The 12,831-nt window shown below is 48.0% G+C and overlaps 1 protein-coding gene across 1 annotated transcript in view; it reads right to left on the bottom strand.

Moving 5' to 3' along the window:
• Nucleotides 1–304: 304 nt before the first annotated feature.
• Nucleotides 305–12,831, bottom strand: part of zbtb4 (zinc finger and BTB domain containing 4) — a 14,799-nt gene continuing 2,272 nt past the window's right edge. Inside the window, exon 2 of the mRNA XM_079184362.1 lies at nucleotides 305–8,917. Within this exon, the coding sequence (XP_079040488.1) occupies nucleotides 3,403–8,901 (5,499 nt within the window). The 5' untranslated portion in view covers nucleotides 8,902–8,917 and the 3' untranslated portion in view covers nucleotides 305–3,402. The remainder of the gene's footprint in view (nucleotides 8,918–12,831) is intronic.

Genomic DNA, 12,831 nt, shown 5'->3' on the forward strand with positions numbered 1-12,831 from the left:
AAGATACCAAAAAACTATTCACCAGTGGAAACAGAGAAGATATTGAATTAACGCTACAGAGCGATAGAAGTATTCACCAATGGACCATGTGTTTGAAAAGAAGTGCAAAGGATGACCACAATCTGTTCCGCTTCCACAAATCCACTAAATGTTAAATGTATATTCCGCTGGAGAATTCACAGGGAGGATCAAACAGTGTGAAAACACATGGCTCATATTAGGAACTCTAGATCAACGTGTAAAGATTAATAGAGACGTAATTAAAAAAAAAAATATGAGTCCAGACTAGAGTTGATTTCATTGGGTCATCAGGTTAATACTTTATTTTGTTTGATTGCAGCAAAGAGAAAGAAGATGGAAACGAGGGGAGAGAGAGAGAGAGAGAACAGGAAGAATGTCAGGGGAAAAGGGAGACTACAGAGCTGTGGCTACAAGCCTTTGTATCAAATCTAGAGACAAAGTCATCAGGCAACATTAAAACATCTTTTAAAAATAACATTAACATATTTTGTGGGCTCTATATGGCACAGTATTACCCTAGACATGTACACGATACCAAATCAGTTTAGCCACGTCCCTACGTCTATGAACAGCTTCATAGCAAACAAAGCCATGATGTCTATCTCCAAATCAGACCGCCATTTCTCAAGAAAACGTTCATTTTACCGTTCAAATTTCTTATGCCATAACAAGGCACCTTAACAGTTGAAATCTGGCAGGTCCACATCTTAATATAGATAATTATTTAAATATCAAAGCAGAGGCACATTCATTTAAACTAAAACATACAGTAAATAGTTGTATATTACCACCAGATTCCAGTCCAGTCACTACAATACGTTGATTTGCATGCTTTTGGTCTGTATGATAACCATGATGGCAAACTATGGCATAAGAAATGGTCCAAAAAACAAAAAACATGTCCATCTACGGGAATGGCTTGAGATAGTGTATTGGAGACAGCAAGGCTTTTTTTACACTGAAACTAACCCACAGAAAAAGTGTCAAAGAACAAAAAAAAATAACAGGTGGCCCATATACTGCCATGGGGATATGCTGCTCAGACAGATTCATTTTGGTTTTCATATTCGCGCAGGCACTCACATTCGTACACAAAACACGTACGTCCACACGCAAAAGGCTTGAAACCACACCCATGGGGGTGCTTGTGCGCCCCTGCAGTTGGTCACAATGTGTTTCTACACACCTGCCTAAACCAAAAAGGCGCCCCGCTACCATCACACACACACACACACACACACAGAAACATATGTACTTCATTCAGAGGAGGTGCAGTGTATGCTTGAGGGAAGAGGGAGAATTAAACAGCTCCTAAACAGTGACTGTGAGATGTAAATGTGGAAGCTAGTTTTGTGGAATAGTTCCAAACTGTGGTCTATAATGAAGGACAAAAAAAAAAAAAAAAAATAGCGGAGGTATGGAAGATGAAGAGAGCCAGAAAATATCAAACAGAAACAAAAGCTGTGCGCACAATGCCAGATTTGCTGAGGATATAAACGGTTAGGAAGCAAGTGTTGCTCATGCTTTGTGGATACAGAACCCAAGATTACTGACATGTTCCTAGGACTACTGTATATATGCATACCAGACGTTATACGGTTCTTTAACAGGTTATTTGTGTCAAAACGGAAACAAAAAAAGGAACTGAAACCAACTCTACAATTAATGCAGTTGTACTTCATTAACCTCATGACTAAATTTACATTCATATTTTTAAGTTTACTCCCCCGCCTTTTTCACTGAAGCCATGTCCATCTGGTAAGAGGGCTAAACAACATAAACAACAACATAGTTTAACAAAACAAACACATAGAGATAACATTACACTTAACAAAAAAAGGCCCCAGGAGTGCTCCCGGGGAGTTTCGGCCACCACTTTGGCTGCTAAGCTCAGCCTTTTCCTACCTCTCTTGGTAAGTGACACAGGGCAGGAGGGGGAATTATTTGGGCTATTTCAAATGCCCCCCTCAGTTGGGGAGAAGGACTTCTTTCTTTTTTTTGTCCCCAAAGTCATTTCTATGGGTCCTTCTGACTCAAGAGTCCAACAGTTTTGTGCCCATACATTTCTTTTCCTATACAGAAATAACTCGATACCCTGAATCCATTTATCTATTTCCTTCCTTGCTGTCACGTTATTCTTCCTGGCTTAGGAAATGGAGCCTTTTCCTCTTCCAATCAAAGAGGAAAAAGCTACCGCAAGACGAAGGCCAACAGGTTTTTATTCTTTTCCTTTTCAATGTGAAGGAAATGAGATGAAAAACGGAAGTGCAATGGTCTACCAGCCTTAAAATCATACCCAGTGGCCAGCTACATATCCCAAGCAGCTACGAGTGTCCCCTTTAAGTGACCACTACCTTTCTACTTTGTGCACATAAGGTATAAACTATGGTGAATGCTATACAGATCCTACAGTGCCATATGGCCACAAAGTCGCCAGGTTAGTTGAGACATCAGAAGCTCAGATGATCTGTCATTGTCATAGACTCGCATCCAGCCGTAGCATCGACTTCTTTAATGATTTGGATATGAGGATATCACTTCTAAACGCACTTCTACATATTGACCGACAGTAGCTATTCCAACTAGAGTAGGAATGCTGTGCAAGTCTCACACGGAATGAACTGGCCATCACTTGCAAACACTCACACACACACTCACTCACTCACTCACACACACACAGACATACACACACACATGTACGCAGAAATACCTGCTTAAGCCCACCTCTGCATGCACAAATCACCTCCATACATGTGCATGTACATGCTCATATATAACTTCCATGGACAGTTTATTGACAGGATACACCTGCAATCTCATTCGCTCATACAAATATGACGCAAGGGTCGAGTTGCTTAATGCTCCACCTTCGACTGTGTTTCGAGTGCGGACTCTTCCGTTTCATCCCTTCCTCCTCGCCCTCACAAGCCGTCCCCTGAAGAGCGTTTATCCTCGCTATGCGGCGACTATAAAGGGAAGCGGACTGAACTAATTTTTCACACAACACACACACCCTGTTAGCAGTTCTTATTCTTATAGATAATATAATGAGTCAGAGAGGAAGATTAATCAAGCTCTAGAACTACGACACACTACAGCGAGAACAGGAGCGACACGAGGAGAAAAGGGGAGCGAGAGTAAAGCGAGGGGAGTAATGATCAACACTAATATCGGCCCCTCTCCCGTTTCTTTGCTCCTTCTCCTCCCTTCAACTTACTCCTGATATAATGCCTAGCTCTGATCTCTACTGAAAAGAAAGAGAGGCAGGGGTACTGTGCGAGTGTACTCAGTGACCCGGTGAGCACGCACCCCTCCCGCTCCCATCCTAAACAGGCCAGGCCCTCCCCCATTGAAATATATTCCTCATAGTGCTTCTGTGTCCTACGGTTTGCTGCTGCTGCTGTCTCGTTGTTTCTTGCTGCTGCCGCTGCCGCCGCTGTAGAAGCTGGGATTTGCCACAAAGGGGTGAGGGGCTGTGCCCATGTACGGCCCAGCTGTGTAGTTGAAGATGGCAGGTAGGAAAGGCAGAGGCTCCACCTTGTCCCCCCCAGGCGCCATCATATTCAGAGCCACGGGAAGAGCCGCCAGGTTATAAGGGTAGGCCAGCAGCTGGGGCCCATAGAGCAGCTGGTAAGGGTCCGGATAAAATGGTAACTTAGCCAGGTCCCCGCCATTGGGGACCATCATTTTCCCCAGTGGGCCAAAGGGAAGAGCTCCAGCAGGATAGGAGGACATGAGCAGGTGTTCCTCCTGCTTCTTGCCAGAGTGGTAGCTGTCCGGCACAATAAGGGGTAGGGGATAGTTCTGGGCATGGTAGACCACTGGGGTGGCGTTCCGCTGCTGCGAATCTCTGGAAGAAACAGTATCGTGGTGCTCCGGCTCAGGTGGTTGGGGGGCCCGGGGGAGAAGCAGAGCGTGGGCGGAGGGGCGGTCACCGGCACCAGCTGCTCCAGTGGGCAGAGGGATTCTGTCGAGTCCTTGTGAACTGGAGTGAACCTGCCGGGTGCCTTGAGCCAGGAGGCCAATAGTTGAGGGGGACCGGCAGGGAGATTTGGGAGTGTGCCTGTGTGAGGAGGACCCATTCATAGTGGTTTGAGAGGGGATATGCTGGGGGGACGGCACAGGGCTCAAGGGCTCCTCTTTAGGGACCAACAGACAAATCTGGTCCTGTGGGGTGTGCGCAACTCTACTCATTTGATGGGCCATCTCTTTTTCTCTCTCTTTCACCATTTCTTTGTCCCGCTCCCTCTCTATCCGTCTCTCCAGCTCCCTCTCTTTCTCTCTGTGCCGCTCTATCTCCCTCTCTCGAGCTAGAATAGAGGACATGGTCAGGTCTTGTGCTTCATCGGGAGACGGACTCCTGGACAGGGGTTGAACTCTGAGATCCTGGATCCGGGGTGGTTCCTCGTAACCCACATGTACAAACAAACCACTCCCGCTCTGCCGCTCTCTGTCCATAATGACCCCATCCCGTTTCACGAATCCCCCCTCGGAGCTGAGAGCTGTTGTCATGGAAACAGGAGGAGCAGCAGCAGCGGTTATTCTGGTCTGTGACGTCATGGGCACATTTGGAGAGGTGTTGGTGGATGCCGTGATGTGCACAGGGCTGGGTATTCTGTGTAAATGGCTGTCCAGGTTCTTTTTGCTGGGGGTGCGGTAGTCCAGACATTCGGGTCCGTTCATGACGAGCACACTCTGGAGCGTAGAGGGTGTGGCAGGCGTGAATTTGTGTTTAGTGGGTGTAAGGTTAACCGGACTTTCTAATGGAGGGTCTGCAATTTGTGGGCTGGGCTCTCTCTCTAGAGCGGGATGGGAGAGCTCCGTCAGTTCAGGTTCGCCCCTGGGTTCGGACACCTGATGTTCAGCCGTCAGTTCACTGAGATTGCCGTCACGCTGCTGTGATGCCAAACAGTCACCGCTGCTGGGGGGGTCTGGTGTTGAATAGCTGATAACTGAAACAGCGCTGGGAGCCTGGCCTTTTTCAGTCTCTAGGTCTCTGCTAACAGTGTTAACAACCATCTCCGCTGTTTTTGGCTCCGAGTCTTTATCTTCCCTTTCTCTCTCTGGGGAACTGCTTAACTCGTGGCGTCGGATATGGCGAGTTAGCGCTGAAGATGTCTTGCACACCTTATGACACTGCGGACAGGTGTGTCGTGATAATGCTCTTCTGCTTAGGCGACTTGGACTAGAATTACACCCTCCGAAGGCCACTTGCCCCCCTTTTTCTTCATCATACTTTGCAATCTCGGGCACAGATTTGACCCCCACCCCTTCAACCTGTTCATCGAGTGCCACTTTTTGGGGTACAGAAGGTGCCTCGGTAGGCCTGGGATGCTGGGCTCTCTGGTGGTCTTCCAACTTCTCCCTCGAGGGGAAAGTGGCTCGGCAGAAGAGGCATACGAACTCCAGCAGATGGCTCAGCTCGTGTTTGTCTCGCTTCCTGGAGCTTGAGAACCAGCAGCCGCATGTACCACACTCTGCCGCATTCCCATTAGTCCAAGGCCGCCTCTTTATTCCAGTAGGGGCCACTGAGGTAGACAGAGGAGACTTTGGAGAGTGCAGAGTGGGAACCTCATCACAGGCCTCCTTAACTTGTTCTTCTGGGTCTTTGTTTTTCTCCTTTAAAGGTGCAGAGGGATAATCTTCCTTTTCCCCCTCTCCCTCGTCTCCGTTAGCTTTTGACAGTTTTTCGGCCTCCCCACTCTTCCCATCCTCTTCCTCATCTTGTGATTTCTCTGCGTCTTTATTCACATGGTTCTTGAGCCTCTCTGGCCTCTTCAACCGGATGGAGCGCTTGAATTTCAGTTTCCTCTGCCAGCTCTTGACCCTCTGTAGATGTGCTTGGGCCTTCTTCTTAGGCTTGTAGGAGTAGTAAGGCCGCCATAAGTTATCCTCAGTGTCATCGTCACTCTCCTGGTCACGCACCTCCCGACGGAAATAGTACTCCCTTACTTCATCAGGGGACTTGGAGCTCTTTTTCCTGACCTCCTCCTCACAATCTCCTCCTTCTTTATCCCCGTCTTCTTCCAGGCTGACTCTGCGGTGGAGGCGGTGTTTATGGTGATGGTGATGGGAGTGGCGTGTTTCCTTCGCTTCCCGCACAGATGATGTTTCACTCCGTTTGGTTTTAGGTGGAGAGAGGCTCTTGTCTCTCCTAAGATCTGTCTCAGAGATGCTGCGCTTCACCATGGCTTCCTCACCAATACGTACAGTAATCTGGCACAGGGGGCCTGCCTCTTTGACCTGTGACCCTACAGATGCTGACAGCTGCTTTGAGTTAGAGATGTCACTCTTGCTGTGGGATTTGCGTGATTTGTGAAATAATCTGCCTGTCTCTTCACCCTGTCTACCTCTTGAGCGCTCCTCTGTGATATTTGAACTGTCTCTTGACCTCTTTCTATGGTTATCTGCACTATCTCTTTGCTTTTTCATTGGCCTGGGAATACCCTTGTGTAAAGTCTGACTGCTGCTGTTATCAGGGGATGGACTGCTCATTGGGCTTTTTTCACTTCCAGAAGTGACCTGATTGCTATGCACAATGACGGAGGATGACACTGTTGTTCCATGAACTATGACGGAGGGTTTCGTATGGCCATAAGTTATTACAGAAGGCATGCTTGTGTCTGTGCCTCTACTAGTCTTAGGAGTTTTGGTTTTGCTGCTACTAGACATTTTGAAGCTGCCACTGCCTTTCCCCTGCTCTAACTCCGGGGCCTCACTCTCATGTTTTCTAACTTGGGGCATGTCCGTTTGGGGGAGGGGTATTAGTGTGGAGAGGTCCCCATGCTCAGCAGAAATAGGGAAGCCATCAGGGAAGTCATCTGGGTCAGGCTTTAGACTCTGAGGGTGGGCCCCACTGATGAGGCTTTGTAGGTCCTCAGGGCCCAGAGTACAGCCCAGTCCAGGCAGGGAGAGGGACGGTGTCTCAGTTGGTGGGAGAAGCAGGCCATTATGCAAACTGTCACTGTAAGTCTTGTAGGGTCTCTTCTGGGAGCGCATGGGGAGGAGGCGGTAGAGTTTCAGGGCATTCGCTTTCTGCTTATAACCCCCATTAGCTGTCTTTTCACTGGAGATGAGGCTGGGATTAATCCCATGAATGGTCTTCTGGTGTGTTTTGAGATTGTAGTAGGTGGCGAAGGCATCCCAGCAGAAGATACACTGGTAGCGGCGCTCTCCGGTGTGCCACACCTCGTGCTTTGTGCGGTACTCAGCCAGGGCAAAGACCTTGTCGCAGAAATGGCATGGATACTTGCGGCGCCATGAGTGCACATTAGAGTGACGCTTCAGGCTGGATAGGGTCATGTAGGAACGTTCACACACAGAGCAAAAGTAAATGATATTGCCATCTACCACCTTCACAAAATGGTGCTCATCACCCGCTAGTAACTCTGCGGCTGCTGCATCATCACCTTGGATACGTGCCAGGAGGCTCCGTGCTTTCTTCCCCGGCCGCGCCTTACTCATGTCTGATTGTCCCACAATCACTCCCCCCTCCACTCTCACCTCACCCTCCTCCAGTGGCTCCTCCTTTGGCTGCACAGTGAGAGAAGGAGGGCCCAGGCTGTTGGAGGGTAGGCCTGGCACCCTGCAGGAGGCCTCGTGGGACTGCAGTCTCTTGCTGTGGATGAAGACTTTGCCACAATAGCAGCAATTGAGGGCGCGGCTGCCACGATGCAGCCGCATGTGGACTGTCAGGGAGGAGGCCGAGCTGAAAAGCCGATGGCACACCCCGCAAATCAGCTCGGGCTTCAGGCTGTCGGTAGGCGGATAGGAGGACGAGTCAGGGGGTGCGGTAAGACCCTCAGATGGGGGAGGAGGAGGTGGTGGTAAGGGGGGAGGGAGGTGGAGGGTGGGTGGGTGAAGACTTGGTCCATGAGGGCTTCCCACTTTCCCAGCTGGTCTTCCTGTCATTTTCTCTCTCCTCTCTGCATCCCCACCTCTCTGATAGGCTGATGTGCCCAGACTGAAGAGGATCTGGGCGGTTTGAGAGGGCGAGGCCGTACCGTTGGCCACCCTGTGCCTCTCATCCCATCCGTCGCCACCATAACCACCTGAAGACCCGCTGGAGGATCTTGGGGGCGACCTGTGGAACTGAGTCTCTGGATTGAGTTTGGAGCACTTCAGAGGAGGCGGGGATTTTATATCTTTCCTACTAAGTGCATGAACAGTCATGGGAGATGAGGAGGAGGAAGGGGAAGAGGACGGAGAGCTGTCGTGCCTCGGGGGCTTAAATGGTCTGTGCTTAACGTCCATAGTAGCGTCCAGTTTCCACAGCGACCCCTCGTCTGAGCTCTTGGAGGACGGCCGCCGTCGGTGAGGGGAAGGGGAGGATGACGAAGAGCTACGACAGTGGTTTGGAGATGTCAGGGAGGCTGGGAGGGGGGCGGCACTAAGTGGGAAGCTTAAGGTGATTTTTGCATTTTTGGGTCCATCAGCCATGTCCTCCAGCCTGTCCTCCATCATGGCCTCTCCACGGCCTCCGTGCCTTTTACCCTTCATCTCCAACTGCTCAACTTCCCCTCCCTCCTCCTCCTCCTCCTCCTCCTCCTCCTCCTCCTCTTCTTCCTCAGGCTGAGAGGCCACTCCAAGACAGTGGACTGGTTTGTTGAGCCCTTTGATCTTGCTTGAGCAGCGGAAATTGACAGGCAGGTGTACTGGTGAGGAGGACCGAACTGGTTGAAGGGTGTCTACAGCCACTAACGACCGTGGCGGGGAAGACAAAGGTGACAACAGCTGACTCTGTTGGCACGTAGAGTTCTTAGTTGCACTATGTCTGGTATTGCAGAGGGGAGTTAGCCCAGCAGCCAGGTGTTGCTCACTCAGACGTGACTGAATAAAGCCCGCGTGGAGGGGGTCCCACACCTTCTCACCGGACACCATGACCAGCACCCGAAATCTGAAAGAGAAATCAGAAAGTATACGTTAGCCTTCCAAACATCCTACGGCACATGTACTACACAAAATCTACATAAAGCAAAAGAATTAACATTTACGTACACCCAAAGCTTTCGCAGTAACAGTCATGACGCTTGTGGAACACTTCTGAGAAACGGAAAAGAAAACTGAATGCCCCAGCAATGCTGAACTCCATGAGCTCCGCCAGGAATGGTGAGTGAAAGGAGGGAGAGGGTAGGGGGAAGGAATGAATCTGCGGCAGTGCTGGTTTAGATTTCAGCGTGCCACAACCAAGCCTTTAGAAAAGGCATTCCAGAGATCCATCTCTCTCGGCTGTGACACAACATTCCCTATGCCTAATTGGAAGGCGTTCAGATTTAATCAAGATTCCCTCAGAGTGTTGACTTAGATCCATGGCCCGAAGTTCGCACGTAAAAATAGTCCCATTCTCTCGCCGTTTGAGCAAGAGCCTTGTTAGCCATTCCTGGCAGTGGCTAGTATTTGCCGGGCATGACTCTAACCATTTATTTGTGAAGGCAAAGGCGGGAGGGAAGGAAAGAGGGGAAGAGGAGAAGGGAGGGAGATTGCATGCATGTGCACAGAGAAGGGGTGTATTTCAGTCCTCTGCATCCGGTACAATCTCAGCTAAGCTGTAGAAGATGAGCGACAGGCCATTCTCATTTCCATTTTAATTCGGCTGCCATGGTGGTGGATGCAGTCCCGCTACAAATTCCCCATACACGAGATAGCGGCAGATTCTTGCGCGATAGGCAATTGGCCGTTATTACTTATTTAAAACGGGTCGATTTATTTAGGTCTGCATGTTGGGGAGAAGAACGGAGACAATATACGGCCATAATGATGCTACGAGAAGAAAAATCCTCAGTCATGCTTTTCTGCCTGCGTTTTCGAGCAGCAAAGCAGCCAGAAAGGCAGGCCGCTGTAAAATTCCACAGGCAGCCCTGAACAGGCAGAAACTAGGTCAGCACTGTTATTGCAGAGGGAAGAGGAGGGAGAGAGCGAGAGAGAGAGAGAGGGTGAGGATGAGGGAGAGGGAGAGTGAAAGGGTGATAGAAAGAGGGAGAGAGAGAAAGAAACCGGGACAGCAAGAGACAGGGAGAAGGAGAGGGGAAGAGGAGGGGAGGGGGTTTGAAACAGGAACAGTCAGACACTGTCAGACAGACAGGAGCCCAGGCAAAAACACACACACACACAAAAGCAACCAGCACATTGACAAACATATACGCGCACACACACACACGCACACAAACATGCATGTGTGCACTTACACTCATACATGCCCACAAGCAAGACAGACAGGCATAAACAAAAGCAGTTCAACACTTGTAAATGACACTCAAAATCAAAAGGTGAATCTGAGTGCATCATGACACGGAGACCGAGGATCCAGGTGGAGTTAAGTGTAGTCAACAAAAGGAAAACACGTGCGTCTATTAATGACGTACTTAGTGCAAGCAGTGGCACATGCTTTTTGTTGGAAGAGGACAACAAACCGGGTCACGCCTATTCAACATCTATGTCTGACACAAAGGATGCAGCACAATCCTTTTCTCGCCAGGCTTGCCATATTTTGAAGCTCTGTATTGAAACAGGCCTCACATTTGCTGAGCGATAGATGTTGTGCAGGAAATCCCTTATGGCAAGCGCCAGTCTGCTACAAGTGGGCGGACACACAGAGAGACGGCGCTCAGGCTAAACATTTCACCGTCTCAGGAAAATGCGTATGACGCCCCCTCGCTCTCTTTCTTTATCTCCCTGTGACGCACACAGCCGCTGCACAAGCACAGTCTGCACGACACGCCATCTGACTGTGACAGGGAGCTTTCAACGCGCTTTAAATGTGCTGGATTTACTCATATTCACTGAATTGTTTTTGCACATGCAGAAAGACACTTTTACCTCTTTGTTATTTGTGCAGATGAGCGGATACACACACAAAACGCACGTACATCCTTCCGTACAACTCACAAACAAATGTGACCATGGATGTGGCGAGGACCCTAAAGCAAAATCAAAATAAACAGCAACCCTGTTCCCACACCTCTCTGTTACAGGATGTTCTGCACAAACAAAAACGTTGGTCAGCCTATGAAGTGTTCATCTATTTATGCTTCTGGCACTATATCACCGCACAGCACGAACGGTTTCTCAGCTGGTCCCGGAAAAATGACTAACTAGTCCGGCGTCAACATAAAACAGAGGCCCGCTGATTCAATCTGTATTCAATATCAAATGACAAATATGAAGAAAACACTTTTTTTTTATTCTTGGAATTTCATTCTCTTAAGTTTAAATCATTAGAAATAGCACAAACTTGCAGATAAATTTGCAGAATTTAACTTTTACAAAACAATTAACTTCGCGTAAATTATAAGTGCCGTTTGGCTCAATAATCCTAACATATTGTTTGCATGAATTTTGGGACCAATTCAGAACAGCAGAAGTTCTACTATTGACTCTGACATACTTTTCCATTAGCATCTGAAAAACAAGGATCACTTTATGACCTTGGAAACTATTAGTTAGAATTTAAACGGTCAATCAGTCGCATAGGAAAATCACCGCTAAGGTGGCTTTGCATAACATAAGGCCGGACGGCAGAGGAGTTTGGCTGGTCGGCCAGCTGAAGGCCTTGAACCAGCCGTTGAGCAATCTGTTTATTCCACACTGAAACTGGTACTTGTGCTGACAGACACATAACTGTTAGGATTCGATTCTCATGCTTTTTTTTTGTGTGTGCCATCTTTCATCTCAAAAGGAAATTCCAACCACAAGTATTTTGATATTATGCAGCTCAAACTAAAACTTAATTTGGCTCTCAAGTAAACTGTGTTAAGCTATTTGGTCCAAGCCTTCATATAATTGAGGATTAAATGTCTGATCATAGCAAATTATATTTTTAATACTGTTCTAGTGCCACATAATTTACTTTCATATTTCAACATTAATGTAAGCAGCTAACATTTGTACCAAACCCTCATTAAAATGTCTTTGATAGAGTACAGCTCAAATTATCAAGTTATGTTGCTTTCCCTGTTCTATCACTATTAAAAGGACAATTTAAAATTAAATCCTGGTCTTATTTTTATAGTTTGTGCTCACCAAGAGATCTGGGAACACAATAACGTCGCTAAGGCAAAATCTGATGGTTGAAGGGAAATGCCGGTCAGATTACAGCTTGTAAACGAGCCAAAGGTTTAGAGATGATCTCTGTTTTGAGATGAAACTGACAGTGAGCACACGTGAAATGTTGGTAATCTCTCATTGCACGGAAACGCGTGCGTTCACAAAGCTACAGTAAGCTAACACTTGTGCCTGCAGGCCAAAGCAGAAGCAGGAAGTCATTTTGTAATTTGCCTATTTCTTCTTCTCTTCTTTTTTTTTGTCACCGCATTCACAGATCCAAACAGTTAGTTTACTGAACTTTATTATTTCTAATAGGAGTGATGGCCAAAACTATAAACTAATAACCAAGATATAACAAACCAGAATCCTCCTTTTCCTATATCTTAAAAGGTGCATAATACTAGTGGGAGAATTGCTATTGCCTCTAAACATGGCGACGCTAGCAGCTAACGGCGCCAACAGAGCTAACTGTGCTAACAGGGAACCGGAGGGTGGGTGCTACACTTCCGCGACAATGCCGTCGTTTGGGACGGCATTATCGGCTGTAAACCGCAGCGCATGCTGCTCACATGCACTGACTTGCACTAAAAGCATGTGCGGCCGGACGGCTATGTTAACACAGCAAAGAGAAGCTCGGATAACAACACACACAGAGGGAGAGCCACTTATTTCTCTGCTCAGGTAGACATTACTCAACTATATCAAACAGCTGTTTGCTGCTAATGCTCCGAATGTCGTATAGTGCTCCTTTAAGCAATAATGTGCTGT

Source organism: Pholis gunnellus (assembly GCF_910591455.1).
Source record: "Pholis gunnellus genome assembly, chromosome: 23".
Classification (NCBI taxonomy): Eukaryota; Metazoa; Chordata; class Actinopteri; order Perciformes; family Pholidae; genus Pholis; species Pholis gunnellus.